Genomic DNA, 24872 nt, shown 5'->3' with positions numbered 1-24872 from the left:
TGCACAGGACTCCTGTCTTCCTGAGAAGCTGGGATTATAGGCACACACCATACATGACACTAATATTTTTTATATGCTTTAAAATATGCAGAGATATCTGGCTTGGGTGTAGCTCAGTGGCAGGGCACTTTGCATAGGAGTGTTCTACTGTTGAGCTACACACCCAGTCTTAAGGGAAGGTTTTTTTTTTTTTTTTTTTTCATATTGGGGAGTGAACCCAGGGCCTCAACACATTCTAAGTCAGCACTCTATCATGCAGCTACACCCCCAGTCCTTTTTTCAAAGTAGGGAAGTAGGGTCTCTTTGTCTAGGACAGGCCAGGTGCACACACATGTAATCCCAAAGGCTCAAGAGGCAGGATTACAATTTTTTGGTGTGGGGTACTAGGAATTGAACTCAGGGCCACTGAGCCACATCCCCAGCCCTATTTTGTATTTTATTTAGAGACAGGGTCTCACCAAATTTCTTAGCGCCTCGCTTTTACTGAGACTGGCTTTGAATTCATAATCCTCCTGCCTCAGACTCCTAAACCACTGGGATTACAGACGTGCACGCACCACCAGTATTACAAATTTGGAGGCTAGCCTCAAAAACTTAGTGAGATTTTGTCTCAAAAGCAAAAAACGTCTGGGGTTGTGGCTCAGTGACAAAGCACCCCTGGGTTCATTTCTTAGTACCAAAAAAAAAAAAAAAAAAAAAGGCTACAGTATGCTTAAACTTGTGGCCCTCCAGCCTCTGCTTTCCAGTAGCTAGGATTGCAGGTGTGTACCACTATTCCAGTCCTCTACCAAGTTATATATATATATATATATATAAAATATTTGTACTGGGGATTTAACACAGTGGTGCTTAATCACCATGCCATATCCCCAGCCCTTTTAATGTCTTATTTAGTGATAGGGTCTTGCTAATTATAGGTGGACACAATATTTTATTTTTATGTGGTGCTGAGGATCGAACCAGGTGCCTCATGCATGGTAGGTGAGCCCTCTACCTCTGAGCCACAACTCCAGCCCTGGCCTCAAATTTGAGATCCTCTTACTTCAGCTTCCCCAGTTGCTGGAATTTCAACTTATGCCACCACTTCCAAATTAATATACCCATTTCACTTTGACAACATGAACCACATTTGTTTTTGGTCTCAGGATAAGTAGATTGTTCCAGTCAATTCTGAAGTTGGTTGGGCTGTTATCAGAGCCTTTGTTTTCAGGAAATGTGGCTGCTCCACACACTGATATTAAAGTGTAGTCCCAGAAATACATGGGGAAATGATCCCTTTTAAATCCATCAATAACAAGGCAGAGAGTAAGGGTTCAAGATCACTTTATTTTCAGAGCCTGCACCAGTTGGTTAACAATACTAGGTAAGCTGGTACAATCTGAAAGCCATCCCCCGCTTAAGGCATTCAACCAACAGAATACCTACAAACAAGATCAGAGACCAACTGGGATGTATCTTGACATGTAAGGGAAGAGGCCTTCTCCCATTCCCCTCCTCCCCACATATTTTCCAACAAGATTGTTTTATATCCAAATGCAACTCAAACCCGAAACAGCAACTAGTCATCTCCAATATCACTGATTCCCTCCCCACCCCCAGAATAGGAAGCAGAGGTAAGAGGGGAGACTGACTCTTTTTGTAAGAGAATCCTGGCTATACCCCAATGGAATGATGGTAAGGAGGCTGGTGCTGAAGGATAGGGATGAACAGGCAACAAAACAGGCCTGTGTAGAATTAAGGCAGCCCCAAGGCTCCTTGGATGGGAGGTATTCTCTTGAGAAGACCATCACTTCCATGGGGCTAGATAAGGACTAACTGGTGATGATTCATCATTCTCTGTCCCTTGAATTAAAACATGATAAACCCAGAAAGTTTTACCTTCAAAATCCACCAAGCTCCCTCCTGAGAACCATTTTAAACAGTTATCTGTATGCCAGGAACCACTCCTTCCTCTCAACACCCAGGGGCTCTTGCCCCCTCCCTGGGGTGGCCCATCCAACACTGATTTGATACTCCTTGGTTCATAAAATGATTTTTTTAAATTAAAAGTTACCAGAGAGTATCAGAGTAATAGGACACTTAATGGATATGTCCCTTCCCCATCCTATGGAGCCCACCCATCCCCACCCTTTACCCTGGATACCTACACTAAGACCTTCCAACACAGGCCTGGGGGTGGCCCAATGGAAGCTGCCTGAAGTGCTTTCCGGACTGACTCCTACACCAGTCAACATCACAGGGAACCGGGGTGAGGAAGAGCAGGAAAACACCTCCCCTGCATATAGATTACAATGCTCAGAGGCAGGTCTGGGAGGTTTAGCTTATATCTTGTAGCCAAGCCTGAGTCCAGTGCCCACTCCCACCAGTATCTCAGTTCTTGACTTAATAGCAGCGGCCCCAGTATGCAGTGCCTCCTGGGGGTGATGAGCTCCTAGCTCTGTCGTCCCACAACTCGATAGGTTTACCTTTTCTTACCCTTCCCTTCCTTTTTTTTTTTTTTAATTAAAAGCTGAGGTAGTCCCCTGGGATGATAAAACCCTACCTAGAATGGCAGTATTTCGACTTAATGAAATAGTAAAATAAAAGTCTCCAGGAGTTTAAAAAAAAAAAAAATTGATGAAGCTGAATAAATTAAGATACGGGTTATCCCATAAAGATCTTTCCTTCCCAGGCTGTCTTTGGTATTTGGCCAGCAGCATTTCTGTTTGTGTTGCTTCTTCTTTCCCCTCCTCCACCCATCCCCTCATCAGAGAAGCCCATAAGGCCCCAGTTGCTTCATCCATTTGTAGGGAAAACAGCTTGAAGAGGAGATGGGACTGCACTATGGCACAGCCTTGGCAGACAGTCCTGATGAGGAAAGAGGACATCTCATAGGGATAGAAGAGGTGCAGCCTCTTCTGGGCTCCAACCTGGGAGTGTGGGAGGTAGGTTTCAGGCACGATGTCCCAGGCCTTCTCTCCAAATATCACACAGCTGGCCCCTTTGCTCAAGTTTCTTTGCAGCAAATAGGTGAAAGGGGGAGGGAGGCCCAGGCTGCTGCTTTCTGGTGCCAAAACTTTCAGAGCTTCTTCAGACGACTATACATCTCCCGTTTACTCTTTTCTCCTGCCCAGGTCCGGCTCTTGGTGCGGAACTTCTTTAAGTCTTCTTTAAAATCCTCATGGTGCATGGGTCGGTAGCTGGGGGGCTCACAGTAAGACTAAGGGGACAGGAGAGGATGAAGTTAGGGAACACTTGCCCCACACTCATATCTGGCTCCATCCCTGCCCAGAGCTATGAGCTTGGAATAGCAACAGAGATGCTGGTAGTGTGTTCTACAGGAGCCCTCTGTGCAGGGCAGATACCCAACATATTCCCAGGCCCCTGGCAAGACACAGTCATGACCACCAGACAGACCCACTGGTTCAAAATGGGGGTGGGAAACAGGCCCTTCAGAAAGCCCATCTTACCTGGCATTTCAGGAAGAACTCCTTGTATCCCCCCTTCAGAACATAGAGCTCAGGGTAGTGGAGTTTGGGGTATTCATTACCAAGCCGATCTCTCTCTCTCACATATCGGCACCTAGTAAAAGGATCAATGCAAGGTTATCCCTACTAATATAGAGACAATGCAATAAAAAGCAGTTATACTTATCTTCCCAGCCTTATTCACTTATTCCTAAGATAAAATGTTATCTAGTTAACCAGTACCAAACTATAAGTTCCTGACCATGTGATCATGTACAGTTAGTACTGGTAGATGGTCTCTTCCCCAAGCCTCTTTTCTCCAAACCTTCCTAGCATCTGACCCTGCCCAGCCATCTCCATGGACACTATATATGTGTGGCACTGGCTTCTGAGCAAGCTTGCCCAACATGCTCCTTGACCAGTCTCCTTCATTCATCTCTTATCTTAGTGGGATTCTCTGTACCCATGCCTTTTGAATAGGCTAGGCCTACACCAGCCACGGGGCATCTTCTTGCATCCAATGCTTTGAGTCCACACTGAATGCTTTTCTCCTACTAACCTCATCTGGCTGGTAGTTCTTTACTGCCCCCCCCCCCCCCGGTGCCCCACCGCCTGCCCTATAATATTTTTATTATTATTATTTGGTACTGGGGATTAACCAGGGGAGCTTTACCACTGAGTTACATTCCCAGCCCTTTTAAACTGGGATTACAGATGTGCACAACTATGCCTGGCTGATTTTGTATTAATGAAGAGCAAAGGGATAACGATGTGGCTCAGTGCTTGTCAAGAAGGCACAAGGTCCTACTGAGTTTAGTAATCCTGTAATCCTGGCAACTCAGGAGGCAAAGGCAAGAGTATTACAAGTCCAAGACTAGCCTGGGCAACTTATTTTCTCAAAATAAAAAAGGAAAAAAAAATTAAAAGAGCTGGGGATGTGGCTCAGTGGTAGAGCACTAGCCCGGCATGTGTGAAGCCCTAGGTTCAATCTCTAGTACCACAAAAACAAAATAAAAACAAAACAAAAAAATGATTGGGGATGTAGCTCACTGGCAGATTTCCTTGTATTCAATCCCTAGTATTTTTTTTTTCCTTTGGGGGGTGGGGACGGACAAAACAAAAAACCAAAACAAAGTCCTTATCTTTAGGAGACAGATGCCTGAAAGACTTGGGGAAATGGCCATGTGTGTCAAGTTTCTATTGTGCATATTAGGAATATATGCACTCAAATATGGTAAATATTAGCAACTGATGAAATCAGGTAAAGTCTATGCAACTACAACCTTTGAGCTTTGAAAAGATTCAAAATAAACAGGGTGCCCAGCTAGAGGTATTTATCAGTGGTAGAGCATTTGCCTAGCATGTGTGAAGTCCTGGGTTTGATCTCTAGCACCAAAGGGAGAAAAAAACCAACAACCCAAAGTGGCATGAGAATGTGGCCCTATAAGAAGTTTTTTCTGGGCTATTGTTGAAGCTGAACCCTCTACTCTACCTCTCTCTAACCATATGTCCTTGTTTTCTTAGGGCTTAATAACATGATTAAATTATTTCTCTCACCACCGTGACCTCTGCTGCAGAAGGGTCCTTGCTGATTTTGCTCACTGTTGTATCTTTACATTACTATGTTATATTGGTGTTTTTTATTTTGAAACAGGGTCTCACTAAATTGCTAAGGCCAGCCTCAAACTTGTGATCCTTCTGCTTCAGCCTCCTGAGTCACTGGAATTATAGGCAAGAGTCACCACATCCCTGTTGCTAGGTTTTTATTGCCTCAGGTGCCTGCCACATTTCAGGCTTCCAATCCTTTTTTATGCACTCCTATCATCAAATGTTTTAAAGCATTATATTGAATTTTTTAAAAAAATATTTATTTTTGGGAACTGGGATTGTGGCCCAGAGGTAAACTGCTCATCTAATATGTGTGAAGCACTGGGTTCAATCCTCAGCACAACATAAAAGTAAAATAAAGATATTGAAAAAATAAAACAATATTTATTTTTTAGTTGTAATTGGACATAATACCTTTATTTACTTATGTTTATGTGGTGCTGAGGATTGAACCCAGGGCCTCGCACAAGTAAGGCGAGAGTCTACTGCTGAGCCACAACGCCAGCCCAATCATATTCTACTAAGTTGTACAGCAAGAGCATCACACTTTCATGACATTTGCATAAACAACAATCACTTGAAGGATGTCATGAGACCAGCAGCCCCACAGATAGAACTAAATAGAGTAGGAGATCTGGGTGTATGTTGGAGTATATCTGAAATACCAGAAATATGGGAGGTTGAGGCAGGATAAAGCATCAGCAACTTAGAGAGACCTTGTCTCAAAAATAAAAAGGGCTGGGGATGTGCCTCAAAGTTAAGCACCTCTGGGTTCAATCCTTGGTACTAAAGAGACAGTGGGGAAAATTGGAAGAGCTAGTATAGAGGACCAACAATAAGCCACTCAGGAAAAGACATTGGATTCATGGGAAACACTCCCTGGACAACACTAGCATCATTAATAGTGATGGACTGAAACAGTTTGAAAATCCTCTGCAAATGAAATTAGGTCAAGCCTATAAATATTATACCCAAGGAGGCTGTTCACAAAAGAAAAAAAAAAAAAAACAAAAAAACAGGTCAATCAGCTGCTAAATAAGAAAGAATTTAGAAAAACAAAGTTTATATATAATCAAACATGGTTCAAGTGCAAGCCACACACCATGTCCCACAAAACCAACACAGTCCTGGAGCCTCATTCTGTGCAGTACTCACATTCGTGGGCCTCTCTCAGAAGAAAATTCACAATGGAATACAACGATGACACGTTTGCCATCTGTAGGTACAATGGGCTTCTTGAGTAAGTAGTCTTCAACTTCTTCTTCCATGTGCAAGTTCACTGCACCCTATAAAGGCACCAGATGCCATTAGCAACTGCATGTGTCATCTTGAAGTAACAGTTCTTGAGACCAGTTTGTGGTTTTACAAGTCTCTTGACATAATATTATAGTAAACCACCTGGTCCTTATATCTTAATGGAGCTTCATAGGCCTATAGAGTAGTAAGATACATGTAGACTGGAAATGGGTCACTCAAATTCTGTTATATGACTTATAAGTATATATAAATTTGGAGACTTTCAAAAGCCATAATATAGTGGCAAACCCTAATATCACCTTATCACTATTTTAGTTCCATTCTTCCTGGAAATGTGTCCCTAAGTATCCCCCTACCAGGCAGCTTGAATGAACTAAAAACTCAGGAGGCCTGGTTCAGATACAGGGCAAGTTGGTTCTCCTAGTTAGGAGTCCAAAAGTGTTCATTATGGAACCCTGTAAGGTCCCCCTGAATGGCCTGTACATCAAGGTGTGCTACCTGAAAACTGCCTTAAGAGTGAGGGTATCAGGGACAAAATAGAGAGAGCATCTGCAGCTTAAGTGGTAGAGAGTGGAATAGAACATTCATTTGGTATATCAGGAGTCAAGTGCCTTTCACATACACTTTCTTTGTGGGCTGAGGCAAGAGGATTCAAGTGCAAGGCCAGCCTCATCAATTTAGCGAGACCCTAAGCAATTCAGCAAGACTCTGTCTCAAAATAAAAAACAAGCCAGGCGCAGTGGTGCATGCTTATAATCCCAGTAGCTCAGGAGGCTAAGACAGGAAGATCATGAGTTCAAAGCCAGCCTCAGCAAAAGCAAGGTGCTAAGCAACTCAGTGGTGTATGTGTATATAAAAGGCTGGGGATGTGGTGGCTCAGTTAAACATCCCTGGCACCAAAATTTAATTAAAATCACAGATCTCGCCTATGGCTCCTCCTATGCTCTCTTGAGATAGCAGAATTCAAGAATCCATACCTTGATGTGGCCTCCCTCATATTCATATGGGTATCGGCAGTCAATGATAACAAATTCCTTAATGACGCTGGCAAACTTGCCATTTAGAACAGAGGCCATCTGTGGAGAGAAAGATTAGGAAATCAACTTTGCTGTCAGGAATAATAAGATCTAAATATCCCACATGTGGCAGGTTCAAAAAAGATAACTTACAATTTCCGGAGAAATGTATTTTAAATCTTGATGCTTCCCAGACACTGTATGAAAAAGATAACCCTTAAAAAAGAAAAAGGAAAAATTAAAAAGATATTTATCAAATCCGAAAACCTTTAAACATTACATTTATATTTCGTCCTGGTAGAAGGCAGCTTTAATTGAACAATAAGTATAGGCTAAATATGTAATTATTCTTCCAGGCATTTCATTAACATTTTTTAAAAATTTTTAAAAAATTTTTCGTTGTAGTTGGACACAATCTTTATGCTAGGTGAGTGCTCTACTGCTGAGCCACAATCCCAGCCCTCATTAACATCTTTTTTTTAAAAATAAATTTTTAGATGTTGATGGACCTTTATTTTACTCATTTATTTATATGCGATGCTGAGAATTGAACCCAGGGCCTCACACATGCAAGGCAAGTGCTTTTAGCGCTGAGCTATAACTCCAGCCCCTTCATTAATGTATTGCATTTAATTTTCACACAAACCAATCCAGTACATTATTCCAAAGTTCAGGCCTTATCTGAGCAGTTTATCTAAGGGCATCCAACTGGTAGGCCAGATGTGAATAAGAAGCCTTAAGTAACTTCCATTTCCTCTTGCCTTTGTCAGGAACCCTCATTTTAACCAGAGTGAACAGCACAGAAACACAGGGAAAGGACTACTGCCTCACTGAACTGCTGAGCACCTGTGAGGCCTTGCATGGTGCAAGGGAACAGAAAATATGTGACTTGGCCCTGTCTCAAAAGGAAGACAAGTACAGCAGCATTATTTAGTCCAGCTGGCTGTAAGATCTCATCTACTCTCTTGGTCATGGACAGCCACAAGATAATTAACTCCAAGTTGAAGGCTCTACAAGTGAGGATACACCTGTCTTTGCTTATTCTTCCCTTCAGACTCCTTCCTGTTCCCTCAAAACCCATCTGGGCAAAATACCAACAGCCCAGGGCCATATCTCCCAATAACCTAGCTGAGACAAATCCCCTTTTTATTATTTATATAGCCTACTGCTTTCACCTCACTGACATTTATTTCAATCATGTGGTTCATGTGTTAGGTCTCCTAACATATGCAAAGTTCTTTTAGGGAAGAAACTAGGAATCTATACCTAACACATTAAGCACTTCAATAAATATTAGATCAGCTAACTTAACGAATAAGAGATTGATCGGGCAATCCTCAAATCAAATATGGTTAAACAAGTTGCTGCCGACATATTCCCTATCCCACCCCTGTATTTTGTTACAGCTTAAAGGCAGAGAACCCTCCTTCACAATGCTTCAGGCCTTTACCCTCAAAGGCCATGCTTCTTTGAGAAAAGAAACAATTCAGTCTCAACCCATAACTGTCCCCCTTCCTCCTGATGAACCTGAGGTGCTATACCACTGACCTACATTCCCCACTCTTTTGAGATGGGGATCTTGCTAAATTGCCCAGGTCTGGAACTTGCAATTTCCTGCCTCAGCCTCTGGAGTAGATGGGATTACAGGCTTGTGCTACCACATCCTACTAACACTACTTTCTGAGATAACCTTATAACATGCATACTATAAATGCATGTGAGGCTATAAATTTATTTCTGCTCCTGATGCTATTTTTTAATGAGATACCCAGTTCCCAAAGAGTCTGATCTTTGAGTTGGAGTCAAGGTGACTCCCTATTTGAACTCACTGATCAGCACTCAGAGACCAACATGTACCTGATTATGAGAAACCAAATTAATTTCCCTTGCTTATATATTTTAATGTCTCCTTGAAGGCACCCTAGGAACCACCTTGGAGAGGCAGAAAGGCTGGGTAAAATCCTAGGTATCCTCCACCCCTTTATCCCTCAGCCACAGCAGCTCTGCTTTGTAATTACCTTGGAAAAATCTCCTATAAGGTCCCTTGGGTCATTGTCCAAAATGTTTTCAATGGTCCCTTTTGGGGAAGGTGCCAAGGATAAAGACTGGTGTAGAATCTGTAACAAATCAAAGGTAGAGAATGAAGCCAGGGTTCTGACTGGAACTTCTAGAAACATTCACCTGGAGCATGACAAAGAGAAGACTTAAATTAAAAGCTTTTGGGCTGGGGATATGGCTCAAGTGGTAGTGCGCTCGCCTGGAATGCATGAGGCACTGGGTTCGATCCTCAGCACCACATAAAAATAAAATAAAGATATTGTGTCCACCTAAAGCTAAAAAATAAATATTAAAAACTTTTACTGTTACCCAGCTGTTATAAAGTACGCCATTTCTGGGCTGGGGATGTGGCTCAAGCGGTAGCGCACTCGCCTGGCATGCATGCGGCCTGGGTATGATCCTCAGCACCACATACAAACAAAGATGTTGTGGCCGCCAATAACTAAAAAATAAATATTAAAATTTTCTCTCTCTCTCTCTTAAACTTTCTTTTCCCACCTTCCCTGGATATCAGAGGGAGCCTGCTAAACCAGCTTTATAGAGACCACAGCCTCATAACATAAAACTCAAAATATGTAGACGATAATTGATTCCTGACTTACAAAAACAATAGAGGCCAACACTAGAAGCATACGTTGGAATTATCTAATAAGGATTTTATTTGTTTTGGTTTTGGTACTGGGGATTAAACCCAGGGATGCTTTACCACTGAGCGTCATCCCTACCCCTTATTTTGAAACAGGGCCTTGTTAAATTGCTGAGGCTGGCCTCAAACTTGTGATCCTCCTGCCTAGAGCCTCCCAAATAGCTGGAATTATAATTTGACAAGGATTTTAAAGCAGTCATCTTGAGCCAGGCTCAGTAATATACACCTGTAATTCCAACAGCTTGATCACAAGTTCAACTGCTTCAGCAATTTATCAAGGCGCAGTCTCTAAATTAAATATAAAAAGGGGCTGAGGATGTGCCTCAGCAGTTGAGCACCCCTGGGTTCAATCCCTAGTATGAAAGAGGGAGGGAGGAAGCAGTCATAGAGTTATCTTAAAAATGCTTCAGTGACACATTCCTGTACTTGCTGGTACTTGGGAGGCTGAGCAGAAGAATCTCACAATTGTGGCCAACTTGAACAATTTGGTGAGACCCTGTCTCAAAATGAAAACTAAAAAGGGCTATAGGGCCCAGGGTATAGCTCAGTGGTAGAGCATTTACCTAGCATGCATAAGACCCTGAGCTTGATCAAAGAGTGTGTGTGGGGTTGCGGTGCAGGGGAAGCCTCTGGGGCTGAGGCCATAGCTCAGTGATAGAGTGCTTGCCTAGCAAGTGTGAGGCACGGGTTTGATCCTCAGCAGCACCACATAAAAAAAAAGTATTCTGTCCATCTACAAAAAAAAAAAAAAAAAAGGCGCCTCTACAGATGATTAAAAATAATATAGACATACTTGATATAAATGAAAGCAAAACCAAAAACATATAGTCTGTCAGGTGTGTTGGTGCATGCATCTAATCCCAGCTACTTGGAAGGCTGAAGCAAGAGAATTACAAGTTCCAAGAGCTGCCAAATAAAAATTTTAGAATTGAGAAATACTGTATTACTCTCCTAGGGAAAAAAAAAAAAAAAGAACCTGTACAACTAACCTCCTGGGTCTTCTCTGGACTAGCTACCACTTCAGAACTGGTTCCAGTCATGCTCTTCCTCCGTTTTGTATTACCACGTGGAGATTCTTCTCGAGATCGTTCTGTTCTCTTCAACATTGACCGAGTGCGAGTGCTGGAGCTACACAGGGAAGGGGAGTCAAATGGCCTGCACCGATTGCCCTTAGAGAAAAAGAGACACATCCATCTTTCGTTAAAATCTGTTATCTTGAATGGCTCTTAAATCAACAGCTTCCTGGGATAGTAAAAAATTAATCTGGCCTTGCATGGTGATGCACACCTGCAATACCAGCTACCTAAGAGGCAGGAACTGGAGGATTATGAGTTTGAGCCCAGTGTGAGCAATACAGCAAGATTCTATTACAAACCAAACCAAACCAACCCAGTAGCACACATTTATAATCCCAGGGACTCAGGTGGCTGAGGCAGGGGGATCTCAAGTTCAAGGCCAACCTCAGAAACTTAACAAGGCCTTAAGCAACTTGGTGAGACCCTGTCTCAAAATAAAAAGATGTAGCTCAGTGGAAAGCACCTTTGAATTAAATCACCAGAACAAAACAAAGCCATCCCAAAATAAGGAAACAGACATTGTCGGTTCATCTGGCCCCAGAAACTTGTAGGGCCTAGCACATGGACCTGGTAGTAAAAGAATATGTATTCAGCTGATGCATGGTATGCATAGATTACTATGCATACCATAGTGTAATCCATAAATGGCCTCAAAGCTATAGTTAAGCTAGGTGTGGTGGCACAGGCCTGAAATCCCAGCAAGTCAGAAAGCTGAAGTCACAAATTTGAGGCCAGACTCAGCAACTAGTGACACTGTCTCAAAATAAAAAAGGACTGGTAATATAGGTTAGTAGTAAAGTACTCCTGGGTTCAATTCCCACTCCCACCCCACCCCCCCAAAAACAAATCTGCTACAGTTGTTTTTGGAATTACATGTCTTTACATGTTTTACAGTATAGTTCAGGTCACTGTCAGTTAAATGATCCAAGAAAACCTAGTATCTTATATTAAACACTTGAGATAGCTAAAGTGGCCTAAATACTCAAGATTCCCTCCAGACACATCAGAAAAACTTACAATATTTGTAGTTCTTCTCATGACAAGGGGAGCTGTCCAGAGGCTTGACATGCATGATGGGGTCTCCTCATCATTCTAAGAAAAGAGGAAAAGTGATTTTATTTATAAAAATTTTAATTGTAGATGGACACAGTACCTTTATTTTATTTATTTATTTGTTTGTTTTTATATGTTGCTGAGGATTAAACCCAGTGCCTCATACATGTGGGTGAGCACTCTGCCACTAAGCCATAACCCCATCCTAGGAAAAGTGATCTTAAATAGATCCAATAAAGATTAACCTTAGTTTAAATAGGAGGCTGTGGCATTACCTCCAGTTCAAGGCCACCCTGGGCAACTTGGGGGGATCCTGTCTTAATATAAAAAGGCCTGGGCTAACTAGCTCAGTGGCAAGAGTGCTTGCCTAACATGTGCAAGTCCTTGGGTTCATTCCCCAGTCCTGCAAAGCAAACCAACAAACAAAAACCAAATTGACTTGGGTAGAAACTTTTTTTTTGACACTGGGGATCAATTAATTAGATATCCAAACAAATTGAAAGTATCTCTGATGAGGACACTTGAGGAGGTCCTTTCAGCTTTATGCCACCACTTTGCAGCTAGTCCTACACTGTCCTTAATTCATGTTTCTCACATATAAATAGATTATTTAACTCCTTCAGGGGAAGGAAGACCATATCAATGTCTCCTCAGGGGTGGTTAGAATAGGTAGGAAATCAATCTCTCTCTCTCTCACACAAACACACACTTAGTACCTTCAGATTGTCTCCATCGAGAAGGTCCATGAAGCCATCATCTTCATCAGACAGAGCAGCTTTCACAGGTGATGAAGGCATAAAAAGAGGAACAAAATTCCCTGGCTCATTGCTCTCTTTTTCATTTGAGGAAAGCTAAAAGACAAAATTTATGGGTTATAAAATAAACACGAGCTTGCTGTTTGGTTGAAGCAAGATCCTGTCTCAAAATAAGAGAGCTGATGATGTATCTCAGTGGTAAATGGCTTGCCGAGCATGTGTAATACCCTGGGTTGAGTTTCCAGTGTGGAGAAAAAAATAAATAAAGCAATACTAAAAAAAAAAAACCCTCACAAATCATAAATCTACATGCTAGAGAAAAAAGTTTATGAGATATGTTTTTTTCTAACAAGGCAATCCCAATGCTAAGTTTTTTTGTGGGTACCAAGGATTGAACCCAGGAGTATTTAACCACAGAATCACATCCCCAGCCCTTTTTATTTATTATTTTGAGATAGGGTCTCACTAAATTGCTGAGGCTGGCTTTGAAGTTGAGATCCTCTTCCTTTTTTTAATTTATGTTTTAGTTTTCAGGGGACACAACATCTTTGTTTTATATGTGTGCTGAGGATCGAACCCGGGCCCGCAAGTATGCCAGGCGAGCGCGCTACCGCTTGAGCCACATCCCCAGCCCGAGATCCTCTTCCTTAATCTCCCGAGCTGCTAGGATTACAGGAGTATGCCACTGTGCCTGGCTCCAGTGTTAAGTTCTAATACCCTCAAGAACCAAATCCCCTTGGAGCATGAATGTGTTAATTCTTTAATGGCCCTCCAATTTTCTGAGTGGTCCATTCACTAAGAATCCTGCCTACAGCTAGCCTACTCTGGATCTGACAGTACATTGTCCACTCCCAGTATAAATTAAGCTCTGGGCAATCAGTGGTCCTAGCTAAGTATACATGAGCTTACCCTGGGCAAACTGGCAGTTTTTCAGCCAGCAGACCTCAGGTGTAGGCAAATTTATCATGGAATGATACCTTCTGAAAGCTCACACTACTGTGAGGCAGGTTCTGGGATCCCTAGGTACAAAGATAATGTAGAAAAAATAGCCAAATCTCTTGACAAAACTTTGTTCTTTCCATACCAAGAAGCTATTATAAGGAAAACAGATGAAGGCTGACTAAAAACTGTTAGGATTACAGGTGTGTGCCATCATGTCTGGCTAAGATATTTAGTTTCTGACACTCATATCTCAGCATTACTGTGTGCTTGGGAATGTGAGATTTTTGTCAAACCGTGGTTGATGAGCTATTTGTGTCCTTTGGCTAATCATCCAACCTAATAGTACATCCTAACTTGACAAATGAGGTAATCCCAACTACTTTTTTTTTTTTTAAAAGAGAGAATAAGAGAGGGAGAGAGAATTTTTATATTTATTTTTTAGTTATCGGCAGACACAACATCTTTGTATGTGGTGCTGAGGATCGAACCCGGGCCGCACACATGCCAGGCGAGCGTGCTACCACTTGAGCCACATCCCCAGCCCTCCCAACTACTTTTTAGGCTTATTAAGAGTCAAGACAAAAACAAAAGACAAAGAGTGCTTTAGGGGCTGGGATTGTGGCTCAGTGATAGAGTGCTCACCTAGCATGCATGAGACTTTGAGTTTGATCCTCAACATCACATGAATGTAAAACAAAGATACTGTGTCCACCTAAAAAACAAAAAACCCTAAAGACTGCTTTGTGCAAATGCTAGACAGAGTCAATACTGGCCCCAAACCAGAACTTCAGGCAACAAACCACACCAGAAAACAAGTTCCCAGAAAAACCCAGAAACCTAATATGGTCACTTTGTTTAAATTGGGCCTCTTCAGTATAGATTCTGTCAGCTGACCCAATTCAGGTCAACAATAGGAAACTTTTTTTTTTTTTTGGTGTGTTTGATACTGGAGATTGATCCCAAGAGCACTTAATCACTTAATCCTCAGCCCTTAATATTGATCTTGTTAAGTTGCCCAGAATGGTTTTGAATTTCTCATCTTCCAGCCTCAGTCTCCCAAATAGATGGGACTACATGCTTGTACTATTGCACTTGAGCCAACAGTAGGAAGCCTTAGAAGTAATAAAGTCTCTACCTAGAAAATAAAAAGCCCTGAAATAAGTGGCCCCACAAACTGCTAAGCAATCTGTAGATGATGGGTTAACTGATCTCTTTTTTTCCTTTCTTTTTTTTTTTTAGAACAGGGGCTCACAAAATTGCCCAGGCTGGCCTTGAATTTGTGATCTTCCTGCCTCAGGTTCCTGAGTAGCAGGGATGACCATGCTTGGCAGCATAATAGTTCTTTTTTTAAAAATATTTTTTAATTTACATTTTAGTTTTCGGCAGACACAACATCTTTGTATGTGGTGCTGAGGATGGAACCCGGGCCGCACCCATGCCAGGGAGCATGCTACCGCTTGAGCCACACCCCAGTACCAGCATAATAGTTCTTAATACCTCAACTCAAAGCAGCCAAATACTTACTCCAAACAAAATCATTCTTTGGAAAGTATCTTAGTACTTAGGAAGTATTAGGAAGTGTTATAAAAGAGCAAGTTTTAAGTAACACATAATCCAATCCTACCATACATACAGTAAGCATCTGGGATGCTACCTGATCAGTTTCCCAGAATTGGCAAGGACAAATATTTCTTGCTCAAGCCCACTAATAAACCATCTCCCACTCTTACTTCTGCCAGTCTGTTCTCCAGCTACAGCAAAAATATTAAAAATGTTTGACAATCTGGTTAATAAAGACAAAGTCAAGGGTGCTTTTTTTCCTTTTAAATACTGGGGATTGAACTCAAGGGTGTTTAATCACTAAGCCACATTCCCAGCCCTTTTTAATCTGATAGCTCAGTTGCTTAGTTGCTGAGGCTGGTTTTGAACTAGCGATCCTCCTGCCTCAGCCTCCCATGCCTCTGGAATTACAGGTGTGCATCACCATGCCCGGCAAGAGTACTTTTTAAATTCTCTCTTCCCCTCAGGAATTCCCCTGAGAAAGCCAGAGCACATACCATCCGAGCTGGGGCAGAGTTCTGCCTCTGTGCGAAGAGATCTTTACCCTCCTCAAGTCCATGAGAGTGCAGGCAGCCACGAGATGCAGGTCTTATTGGCTTCTTAAACTCAAAGGCTTCCTGCAAGACAGTATAGTGGAGACATCTTCTACTGTCTACAATATACAGCTCTGGGAAGCCAGGCAAGGGAGTGGGTACTGATCACTTTTGTAACTGACTCCAAAACAACACTGAATCTGTTTAAGAGTTCATGGCTGTCAACAGCTAACTTCTAAAGTAGCATCTTGGGCTGGAAGTGAACTCAGTGATAAAGCACTTGCCTAGCATATGAAACCCTAGGTTCAATTCCCAGCACCACAAAGCAAATAAAAATTCAGCAGCATCTTTTTTATGTCCTACCTTATTTCCTAATATAGTATCTGCAAAGAATAAAAAAATACTACAAATGATAAGCTAAATCACAAACTTTCTAAAATCTAAAGCAATGACATTATAGTATAATTGCCTGTGAGCAGAAGTCAAACTTTTCACCTAGGATTTATATTTTCTACCTCTTCCTACCACTGAGACAATTTTTTTCCTCTTAAAATTAGTACTGCATTCCAGCTGGATGCTGTAGTACATGCCTGTAATCCCAGTAACTTGGGAGGTTGAGGCAGGAGGATTGCAAATTTGTGGCCAGCCTAGGCAATTTAGCCAGGCCTTAAACAACTTAGCAAGACCCTATCTCAAAAAAAAAAAGCATGGGGATATACGTAAATGGTTAGATGCCTCTGGGTTCGATCTCCAGCATACCCCCACCCAATAAAGAAAAGAACTAATTATTAAGTGCTAAAAGCGGTAATAGTAATATCACAGTTATTATCATTGCCGACATAGAGCTAAATACTGTCTGTACATTAACTCATTTAACCAAATACATGATTCTCTCCCCTTTTACAGATAAGAAAACTAGGCCTTAAAGTTTAAATGGTATGACCAAGATACTGAAGCCAGGCAGGACAACTTAAGGAAGCTCTTTAACTGCCACCTATACTGTCGTTCCTTTTAGAACAAACTCTAGGTAGGCAAATTGTATGAGAAGCCAGGTTTGGTGAACCAGTAGTTTGAGCCTGGTAAAAAGCACTATACAGAAGAAGCAAGACACTGCTCCAAGCACTCAAGGCAGGAACCCATTTTCATATTCTCCTTCATGATATATTCTAAGTTGATAAACAGAATTATGAGATTTCATGGAGGCAGTTGTTTTTGTAATAAATCTGTAGGATCAATCAAATATGGAAATACAGTGAGAGAAGGCTGACAAAGAAAACCAGGCCAGGGTACAGCTGGGCTTTTGAATGAACAAGTTCACTTTCTAAGCCACTATTTCAGTTACTAGGATTCTCTAGGACTTGTTGGCCCTCATCTTCCAAATAGTTATGGGCCTACAACTCACCCCAGGGTCAGGGCAAAGAAGGAAGGCCTGGGAGACTGTTCCAGATAAACTATTTGTGGATCTAATTACTCCCGAGAGCTATATCCTAAGCAACATCTACAGCTTGCCAACTACCATTTTAAATTCTCCACATACATAATTTTATTTAATCCCTACAATGGAACAAAAAGGTATTGCTACTATTATTTTATATAAAAAAACACAAAGAAGTCTTAAGAGAGGTTGCCAAGGTCACACAATTAGGAAGAAACAAGATTCAAGCCCACATTTCTCTGATTCCAAAGACTACACATGATTTTGAACAGGTTTATTTGCAGAAAATAGCCCCAATCATTTCTCTTGCAAGCTGCTGACACTTGCAGGTTTCACCTCTATCCTGAGTTAGTATATTGATGCCACACTCACATTTTCCTTGTTTTCATCCTGGTCGATGAGCTGAAAGATGTCATGGTCAAGAGAATCTGAATGGCTTCTTTTCAGAGCTGGGCTACATCCCAAGAACTTCAGCTATTGAAGTTTTAAAAAAAAAAAAAAGAGAAATAGAGAATGTAAAGAAATATTCAATGTAAAATTCATTAAAAAAAAAAAACTTTTTCTTTAGTTGTAGATAGACACAGTACATTTTACTTTATTTTTATGTGGTGCTAAAGATATAACCCAGTGTCTCACACATGCCAGTCAAGCGCTCTACCACTGAGTCACAACCCCAGTTCTTAGTGTGGTGGCATGCATGCCTATAATCCCACTGGCTGGGGAGGCTAAGACAGGAAGTTCATGAGTTCATAGCCAGCCTCAGCAAAAAGCAAGGCACTACGCAACTCAGTGAGACCCTGTCTCTAAATACAAAATAAGGCTGGGAATGTGGCTCAGTGGTTGAGTGCCCTTGAGTTCAGTACCCAGTAATGTGCTCCCCCACCGCCCCACCAGCAACAAAAAAAAATTTCCATAAAAAGAACTCTTCCTGGGGCTGGGGATGTGGCTCAAGCGGTAGCGCGCTCGCCTGGCATGCGTGCGGCCTGGGTTCGATCCTCAGCACCACATACAAACAAAGATGTTGTGTCCACCGAGAATTAAAATAAATAAATAAATACATTCTCTCTCTCTCTCTCTCTCTCTCAAAAAAAAAAAAAAAAAAAAGAACTCTTCCTGGTTTTATAAAACAGAAGACAAAGTTCTCAAGAGGCTGCCATTGCTGAAATTGCTCTAGGCAATGTCTTGAGTTCTTATGAGATTACAGAAAAGCAGTATTCACTTCCTAAATCGAAGTCTCCCATCAAAGTCAAGCTGGAAGCTAGGGGATAAGTAACAGATTTTAACAGGCATGCGTGCGGCCCGGGTTCGATCCTCAGCACCACATACCAAAGATGTTGTATCTGCCGAGAACTAAAAAATAAATATTAAAAATTCTCTCTTTCTCTCTCCTCTCTCATTCTCTTAAAAAAAAAAAAAAAAAAGGTTTTAGTCTGAAATAATGGAACTTACAGGTAGGGAATTTATTCTCCTCATGGGATTTTCAAGGCTGAAATGAATCAGAAGGTAAAGATGAGAATTAAGCAAGGAAAGTGGTATTCATAATAGCAGATTTTAGCCTTTACTTTGAAGAGGGGGTTGACCAAACAGACTCCCATTTTAAGCAAAAGATAAGAAAAGTCCTGAAGCTTTCTTGCTCCTTAGAATCTTAGAGCATCCCAAAATACTTGTAGCCTTGTAGGTAAAAAACAAAAACTTGGACTTCTCTTAAAATATACATTGTCTTAAGGCTTTAATGCCAGAGGGAAGAGCAAATGAGACCCAAACAGAATACCTAAATTACAGCTAAAATAAAGGAGGGCAAGTTCAGAAAATTGCTGACACAAATTCCTCATTTTCAAGATACCAGAGTATGTCTAGAGTATAAATTAATATATTAATTTTAACCCCCCAGGCCAGGTATGGTGGTGCTTGGGAGGCTGAAACAGGAGGATTGCAAATTTGAGGCCAGCCTCAACAACTCTGCAACGCCATTCTCAACTCAGTAAGACCTTGTCTCAAAATAAAAAATAAAATGTGCCAGAGATGTGGCTCAGTGGCTAAGCCCCCCCTAGATCCAATCCCTGGTTTAAAAAAAAGAAAGGAAAAAGAACAATGAACACTGAATACATACTTTTCTTTACTGTCTAATGGCCCAGGAGAATCTAGACAGAAACCTGTGAGAAATAAAAAAAATTTTTTTTTCAGGAAACAATGCACAAAACACTATTTTGTTATTAAAATAAATATAAACATTTTTTTTAGTATATTCGCTAACCCTCTTCTCCTACTTGTGAATACTCCTGAGGGGAATAAGACCCTCAAGGAGAGAGATGGTCAAGGTGGCACAGGCCTACAATCTCACTACTCAGGAGGCTGAGGCAGGATGATGGCTAATTCAAGACCAGCCTGGGCAACTTAGTGAGACCCTGTCTTAAAGCACAAATAAAAAGGTCTGAGGGTATACTTCTGGATTCAATCCCTAGGATGGGGAGCTGTGATTTTGGTTATTCAGACGGAGGTGACCCACACAATCTTTTGTGAGTTCCAACCAGGGAAAGGATAAAACTTTTCTGGAATAATTATTGTTCAAGCATTTTTGAGTGGTCAACTCATATGCCTATTTTGGGTATGAAAAATACAATCATTTTTCATAACATCTAAGGTCAAGTATTTGTTGCCTTTAACAAAATGATACTAAGGTCTCCATATCAAAGGCAAGTGGGGAAACACACTGCTTAGCATTATTTATATGTCAGCACATGTATTATTGCTCCTGATATTCTTGCTTGCCTCAAAGCCACAAATAAGAATCCTATCCTGGGTTGGGACTCAGTGGTAGAGCACTTGCCTACATGTGTGAGGCATGGGGCTTGATTCTCAGTACTATAAATGGTCTCACTAAGTTGCATAGGTTGGTCTCAAATTTGTGATCCTCCTGTCTCAGTCTCCCAGGTTGCTGGGATTACAGGTGTGCACCACTGCACTCTGCCTATCTCCAGTTCTTAAGAAGCCTATACAGGGGGCTGGGGATGTGGCTCAAGAGGTAGCGCGCTCGCCTAGCATGCGTGCGGCCCGGGTTCGATCCTCAGCAGCACCACATACCAACAAAGATGTTGTGTCCGCCAAGAACTAAGAAAAAATAAATAAATGTTAAAATTCTCTCTCTCTCTCTGTCCCCCTCTCTCTCACTCTCTCTTTAAAAAAAAAAAAAAAAAAAAAAAAAGAAGCCTATACAGTTTACATTTTAATAGATTTCCTCTTGTGGTTCCCTAACTGGAAAAATCCACACCCCAAATACTCTTATCAGTATAATAATATTAACATTATAACAAGGTATAATCCTGCAGAAACATGTATTTATGAAGTAGAACAAAATGCACTGACACATTTCCTCAAGGCAGGATTTCTGGAATGATTCCATTATACTTAACTATTTGACCCTTGTTTTTGTCTTCAATTTTTTATTGGTGCATTATAATTATACATAACAATGGGATTCAATTTGACATATTCACATATGCATAAAACAATTTGGTCAATTTCATTCCTCAGTAATTTCCTTTCCACTTCCTCTTCCCTTAATCTACTGATCTCCCTATTTTCCTGAAATGCCCCCCTTTCCTTTTTTCTCTAGCTACCACATGAGAAAATATACAACCCTTGACTTTCTGAGTCTGGCTCTTATTTCTCTTAACACAATCCTCTCAAGTTCCATCCATTTTCTATAAATGACATCATTTATGGTTCTTTATGGCTGAATAAACTCCGTGTGGCTGTCTCTCTCTTTGGAAATAGCTCACCTTCTCCTTGAGTGTGTATTTCTTGTATTACTCTAAAGGAGTCTCTACTGAGAATGCCCATATTCTTCTTGAATATGTTTCTACTTTTCTAAATAAACCTGTCTATGCCTTTGAAGGGAAAAAACCCCAATGTGTATATATACATTTTCTTTATCCATTCATCTACTGATGGCTACCTAGGCTGGTTCTATAGGTCACTTTAAATTGCGCTGCTATAATTCTTTAGGATATACCAAGGAATGATATAGCTGAGTCATATGGTAGTTCCATTCCATTCCTAGTACTCTGAAGAAACTCCAAACTGATTTACCATAATGGTCATACTAATAATCCCATATTAATTGTTCCCTTTTCTTCACATCCTTACCAGCATTTATTATTTACATTCTTGAGAACTGTCATTTTGACCCTTTATTTTAAAAGGTTTTCTGAATGCCACTTATGGTCGGTATAGTGAATTTTACTCTACTCATCCTTCAGGAGCGAACATACATCACTCCTTTGAAGATAATCAGACACTAGTTTCTCTTAACAAACTGCCTCTTTATGGTTCTGAAGTGTTTCTCACCCAATGTCAAGACTTCTCTCTGTATTAACTTAACTTCTCACAAAAGTTCTGGGGTGAAAAGATATATTTCAGGAAATTCCCAACATTGCTCACCACACAGCAGACAAATCCTACATGTTTGGAAATCAAAAGCATACCTGAATCAGTTGATTCAGAAGAACCCATTCTCTGTAGACTGCTGTTATTTCTCACCTCCAGTGGCTGCTCATACTCACTGAAATCAAAAGAAATACTTTCAAATGAGTAATGCATAGGACATATAAAGGAAATGGGACATGAAGCAGCCAGGCTGCCTCCAACCATCATCACTTCTAAGCCAGGACTCAATCCCCTCTTTGCCACCCAGAATACCTACCAGGTAGCACTTGAAAAAAGAAAGGAGTGGACGCGCTTGGCTCTGGGCCACATTGTAGGATGTACTGACTATGCTAAATGAATAGCCCTCCAATTCCTGTTCCAGGAAGCTCTTTAGGATATTTTTCCAAATGAGTTTATAGTCGAGGTACTGTGCTTTTAAAAGTAGGGACGAACAGGGCAGGAGTCCTTGCTTTTCACAGGTTGGGGAAACTATAAGACCTAAGTAATTACAAAATGAGACGCCCAAGATGTGAGAAAAGCAGCTTTGCCCGAAAACATTATGGGATGCATTTTTTTTTCCCTCGCTGTTAAGTTCACAGAACTTTCTAGCATGGAAAGTTTAGTTAAAAAGCCGGGCCTTAGAAAAGCAGAGGGGATGAACAGCAGGAACGTGTTGGAGCCAAGGGAGTGCCATGATCCCGCACAAATGTCGGGGAAGAAAATGCCACGTCCTTTTGTTGAGAAGGAACAAAGCTCGCAGTAAACCAAGACCCTGCGCAGCGGTTCAGGAAAGGGTGGAAGTGAGGCCGGAGGCCCGATTCTCCTCGTGGGGGAAGATCCTAAAGAGCTTCCTGGAACAGGAATTGGAGGGCTCGGAGCAATTCAAAGGGATGAGGTGGGAAGCCAGGCCCCCGGAGGGCTGCTGGGCAGGGGGCATCCCTGGCAGTCCGGCCCGCCTCTCCGCCAACATTCTGCCGGGGAGGTGCGCATGGCGACCCCAGCCGGGCCCCGAGCTGAGCGCCGGGCCCGCAGGTCCCACCCTCCCCCGCCCGGCCTCTCAGGGGCGCCGCTCGCCGGCCCGGCTCACCTTCCCAGTCCCTGCAGCTGGTCCATGGTGACCGTCAGATTGGTGACAGGAGACAGGCCATCCGCCGCCGGCGCGCCGAACAGCGCTTTCGAGACCGGCTGCGGCGCGGGCGGGGGACTGCAGGCGAAGAGCAGGCGACGGCGGTGCGGGGGCTCGGGGCCCAGCTCCATGGCGGCCCCCGGTCTCCTAGTGCTCCCGCTACGACTCCCTCCGCCGCGCCTGCCCGCCCGCCCTGCCGGCACCGGCCTCGGCCGCGCGCCCCGCGTCGGCGCCCACGGGTCAAACACAAACACGACCCCGCGGTTCAGAGATGCCGCTGCCGCGGGCAAGTGGCGCGGACGGGCAGGTGTCTAGACCCGGCAGGCGCCAGCCACAAGCACGGATGCTTCCCTCACACCCCGCGAGGCCGGAGGGCGGGCGGGCGCCGGCAACCTGAAGATTAAATCCAAACAAACTCTTCGAGTAGAAAAAAAGGGAGCAGGCAAGAGCCACGAGGCAACCGCCGGGCCCACACTCCGTTCACTCGTCTCTCACCCCCTTTGCCCAGTCCTGGGTCGTAGAGAACTACACAAATCAGTAGCTCCCTCCCGGGCTTTCGCAGCCGAAGTGGCTTTCGCGGTAATAGCTGGCCACTGGGACCACCGATGCTCCGCCCCTTTCCTAGTTGGCGCCAAACAGAATCCACCAATCAGTAGGTAGCTTATTTTCCTCACTCCTGAGTGGCAGCCAAGCTAGACCAATAAGAAGATAGCGCCTCGCGGGACTCCGCCCGGCCACCCGCTCTCAGAGGGGGTGGGGCCTGAGCAGGTGGGTGGAGTCGAAGTTGGATGGGGCGCGAAGGTCAATGAAACTCCCAGCAGGACCTGCGAGATTCTGGCGGCGCCGGAGAGGCCCTCCTGCCCTGGTGCACGCCGGGAAGCGTAGTTCCTGTGCTCTCAAGGGACAGCCTACCCGCGAACCACCACCCGCCCCCCGCCCCCCGCCCCCCGCCCCCCGCCAGGTCCTGCAGTCCCCAGGTGTGGGAAGCTGGGGCGGGGTAGGCGGTCCTCACAGTCTGGAGGCCTCCGCTGCCTGAGCAGCGCTTTGGATTCCTCTTTTCTTCTCCAGACCTCTATGCTCCAACTTTATAAGGAGGAGGGAACTGAGTAACCTCAGCACCAGACCCTTGCCTCCAGTGCCCCTCTGTGCGCTGACAGCTCCGCCGGCGCTCAGGCAATGCGGACCTGAGCCCATGAAATGGCCCACGCCTTCCCCTAGCAGCATTCGATCTCCCGGATCCTCTTGAGTTTTTCCTTTTTTCTATCTCTGACCCTCTGGGAGCTGTTAGGGAACAGTACTAGTGAACAGGTAACAGCCACTGATCCATCTGAGTTACCTGTACCAATTCATTTAACCGTTAAAACTCAAAAGAATTACCCTTTCCAGTTTCCAGGTGGCCATATTCTTGTTCATAGCCCCTGCAGTAGTGTTTGCTTATAGAATGGTAAAAGAGAAACCTAGGTGCAATACAGGCTATAAAAGGACTTAGCTTTGGACAGCATTTTTAAAGCAAACATACTTAGCTTATTAAGAGCACATAGGAGGGCTGGGGCAGTGGCTCAGAGGTAGAACACTCCCCTAGCATGTGTGAGGCCCTGGGTTCAATCCTTAGTACCACATAAAAATGAATAAAATAAAGGTATTGTGTCCAACTACAACTAAAAAATAAATACTTAAAAGAAAAAGAGCACATAGGAATTTTAGGTGGCTTTAAGAGCCTGCTGGAGATTATGACCATTATCTCTGCTTAAAAAAATTTTTTAAGGGGGGTGCAGATGTAGCTCAGGGGTAGAGCGCTTGCCTGCCATGCATAAGGCCCTGTGTTTGATCACCAGCACCACATTAAAAAGAAGAAGAAGAAGAAGAAGAAGAAGAAGAAGAAGAAGAAGAAGAAGAAGAAGAAGAAGAAGAAGAAAGCAGCAGCATTTTTAAAACT

At 42.9% G+C, this 24872-nt stretch overlaps 1 protein-coding gene across 2 annotated transcripts; it reads right to left on the bottom strand.

The window, feature by feature from the left end:
- Window positions 1-1306: 1306 nt before the first annotated feature.
- Window positions 1307-23546, bottom strand: Cdc25a (cell division cycle 25A). Of its 2 annotated transcripts, XM_005333081.4 has the most exons (15): window positions 22898-23546; window positions 21870-21946; window positions 19496-19538; window positions 18835-18871; window positions 17758-17859; window positions 15915-16034; window positions 12877-13011; window positions 12125-12199; window positions 11021-11200; window positions 9346-9444; window positions 7481-7543; window positions 7289-7387; window positions 6210-6340; window positions 3450-3561; window positions 1307-3199 (listed from the first exon to the last, which is right to left on the bottom strand). In XM_005333081.4, exons 1-15 carry the CDS (start codon window positions 23065-23067, stop codon window positions 3059-3061), a joined length of 1584 nt encoding a protein of 527 aa, XP_005333138.2. In that variant the 5' UTR covers window positions 23068-23546; the 3' UTR covers window positions 1307-3058. The 2 variants fall into 2 exon arrangements, with proteins under 2 accessions (XP_005333138.2, XP_077894057.1); XM_078037931.1 differs by lacking the exon at window positions 15915-16034.
- Window positions 23547-24872: the final 1326 nt, after the last annotated feature.

Source organism: Ictidomys tridecemlineatus, chromosome 2 (genome assembly GCF_052094955.1).
Source record: "Ictidomys tridecemlineatus isolate mIctTri1 chromosome 2, mIctTri1.hap1, whole genome shotgun sequence".
Taxonomy (NCBI): domain Eukaryota; kingdom Metazoa; phylum Chordata; class Mammalia; order Rodentia; family Sciuridae; genus Ictidomys; species Ictidomys tridecemlineatus.
Note: the sequence above shows the minus strand (reverse complement) of the source record. Positions and strands in the feature narration are given on the sequence as shown.

Bases quoted from the DNA above. Each gene is read 5' to 3' on its own strand.
- Cdc25a (XM_005333081.4), bottom strand. From the start codon at position 23,067: ATGGAGCTGGGCCCCGAGCCCCCGCACCGCCGTCGCCTGCTCTTCGCC. The intron at 11,201-12,124 runs GTAAGTTTTTCT...TTTTTCTCTAAG, and splicing joins TGAGAAGAACTACAAATATT to GGCAATCGGTGCAGGCCATT. The intron at 9,445-11,020 runs GTTAGTTGTACA...GATTTGTTACAG, and splicing joins GTCCAGAGAAGACCCAGGAG to ATTCTACACCAGTCTTTATC.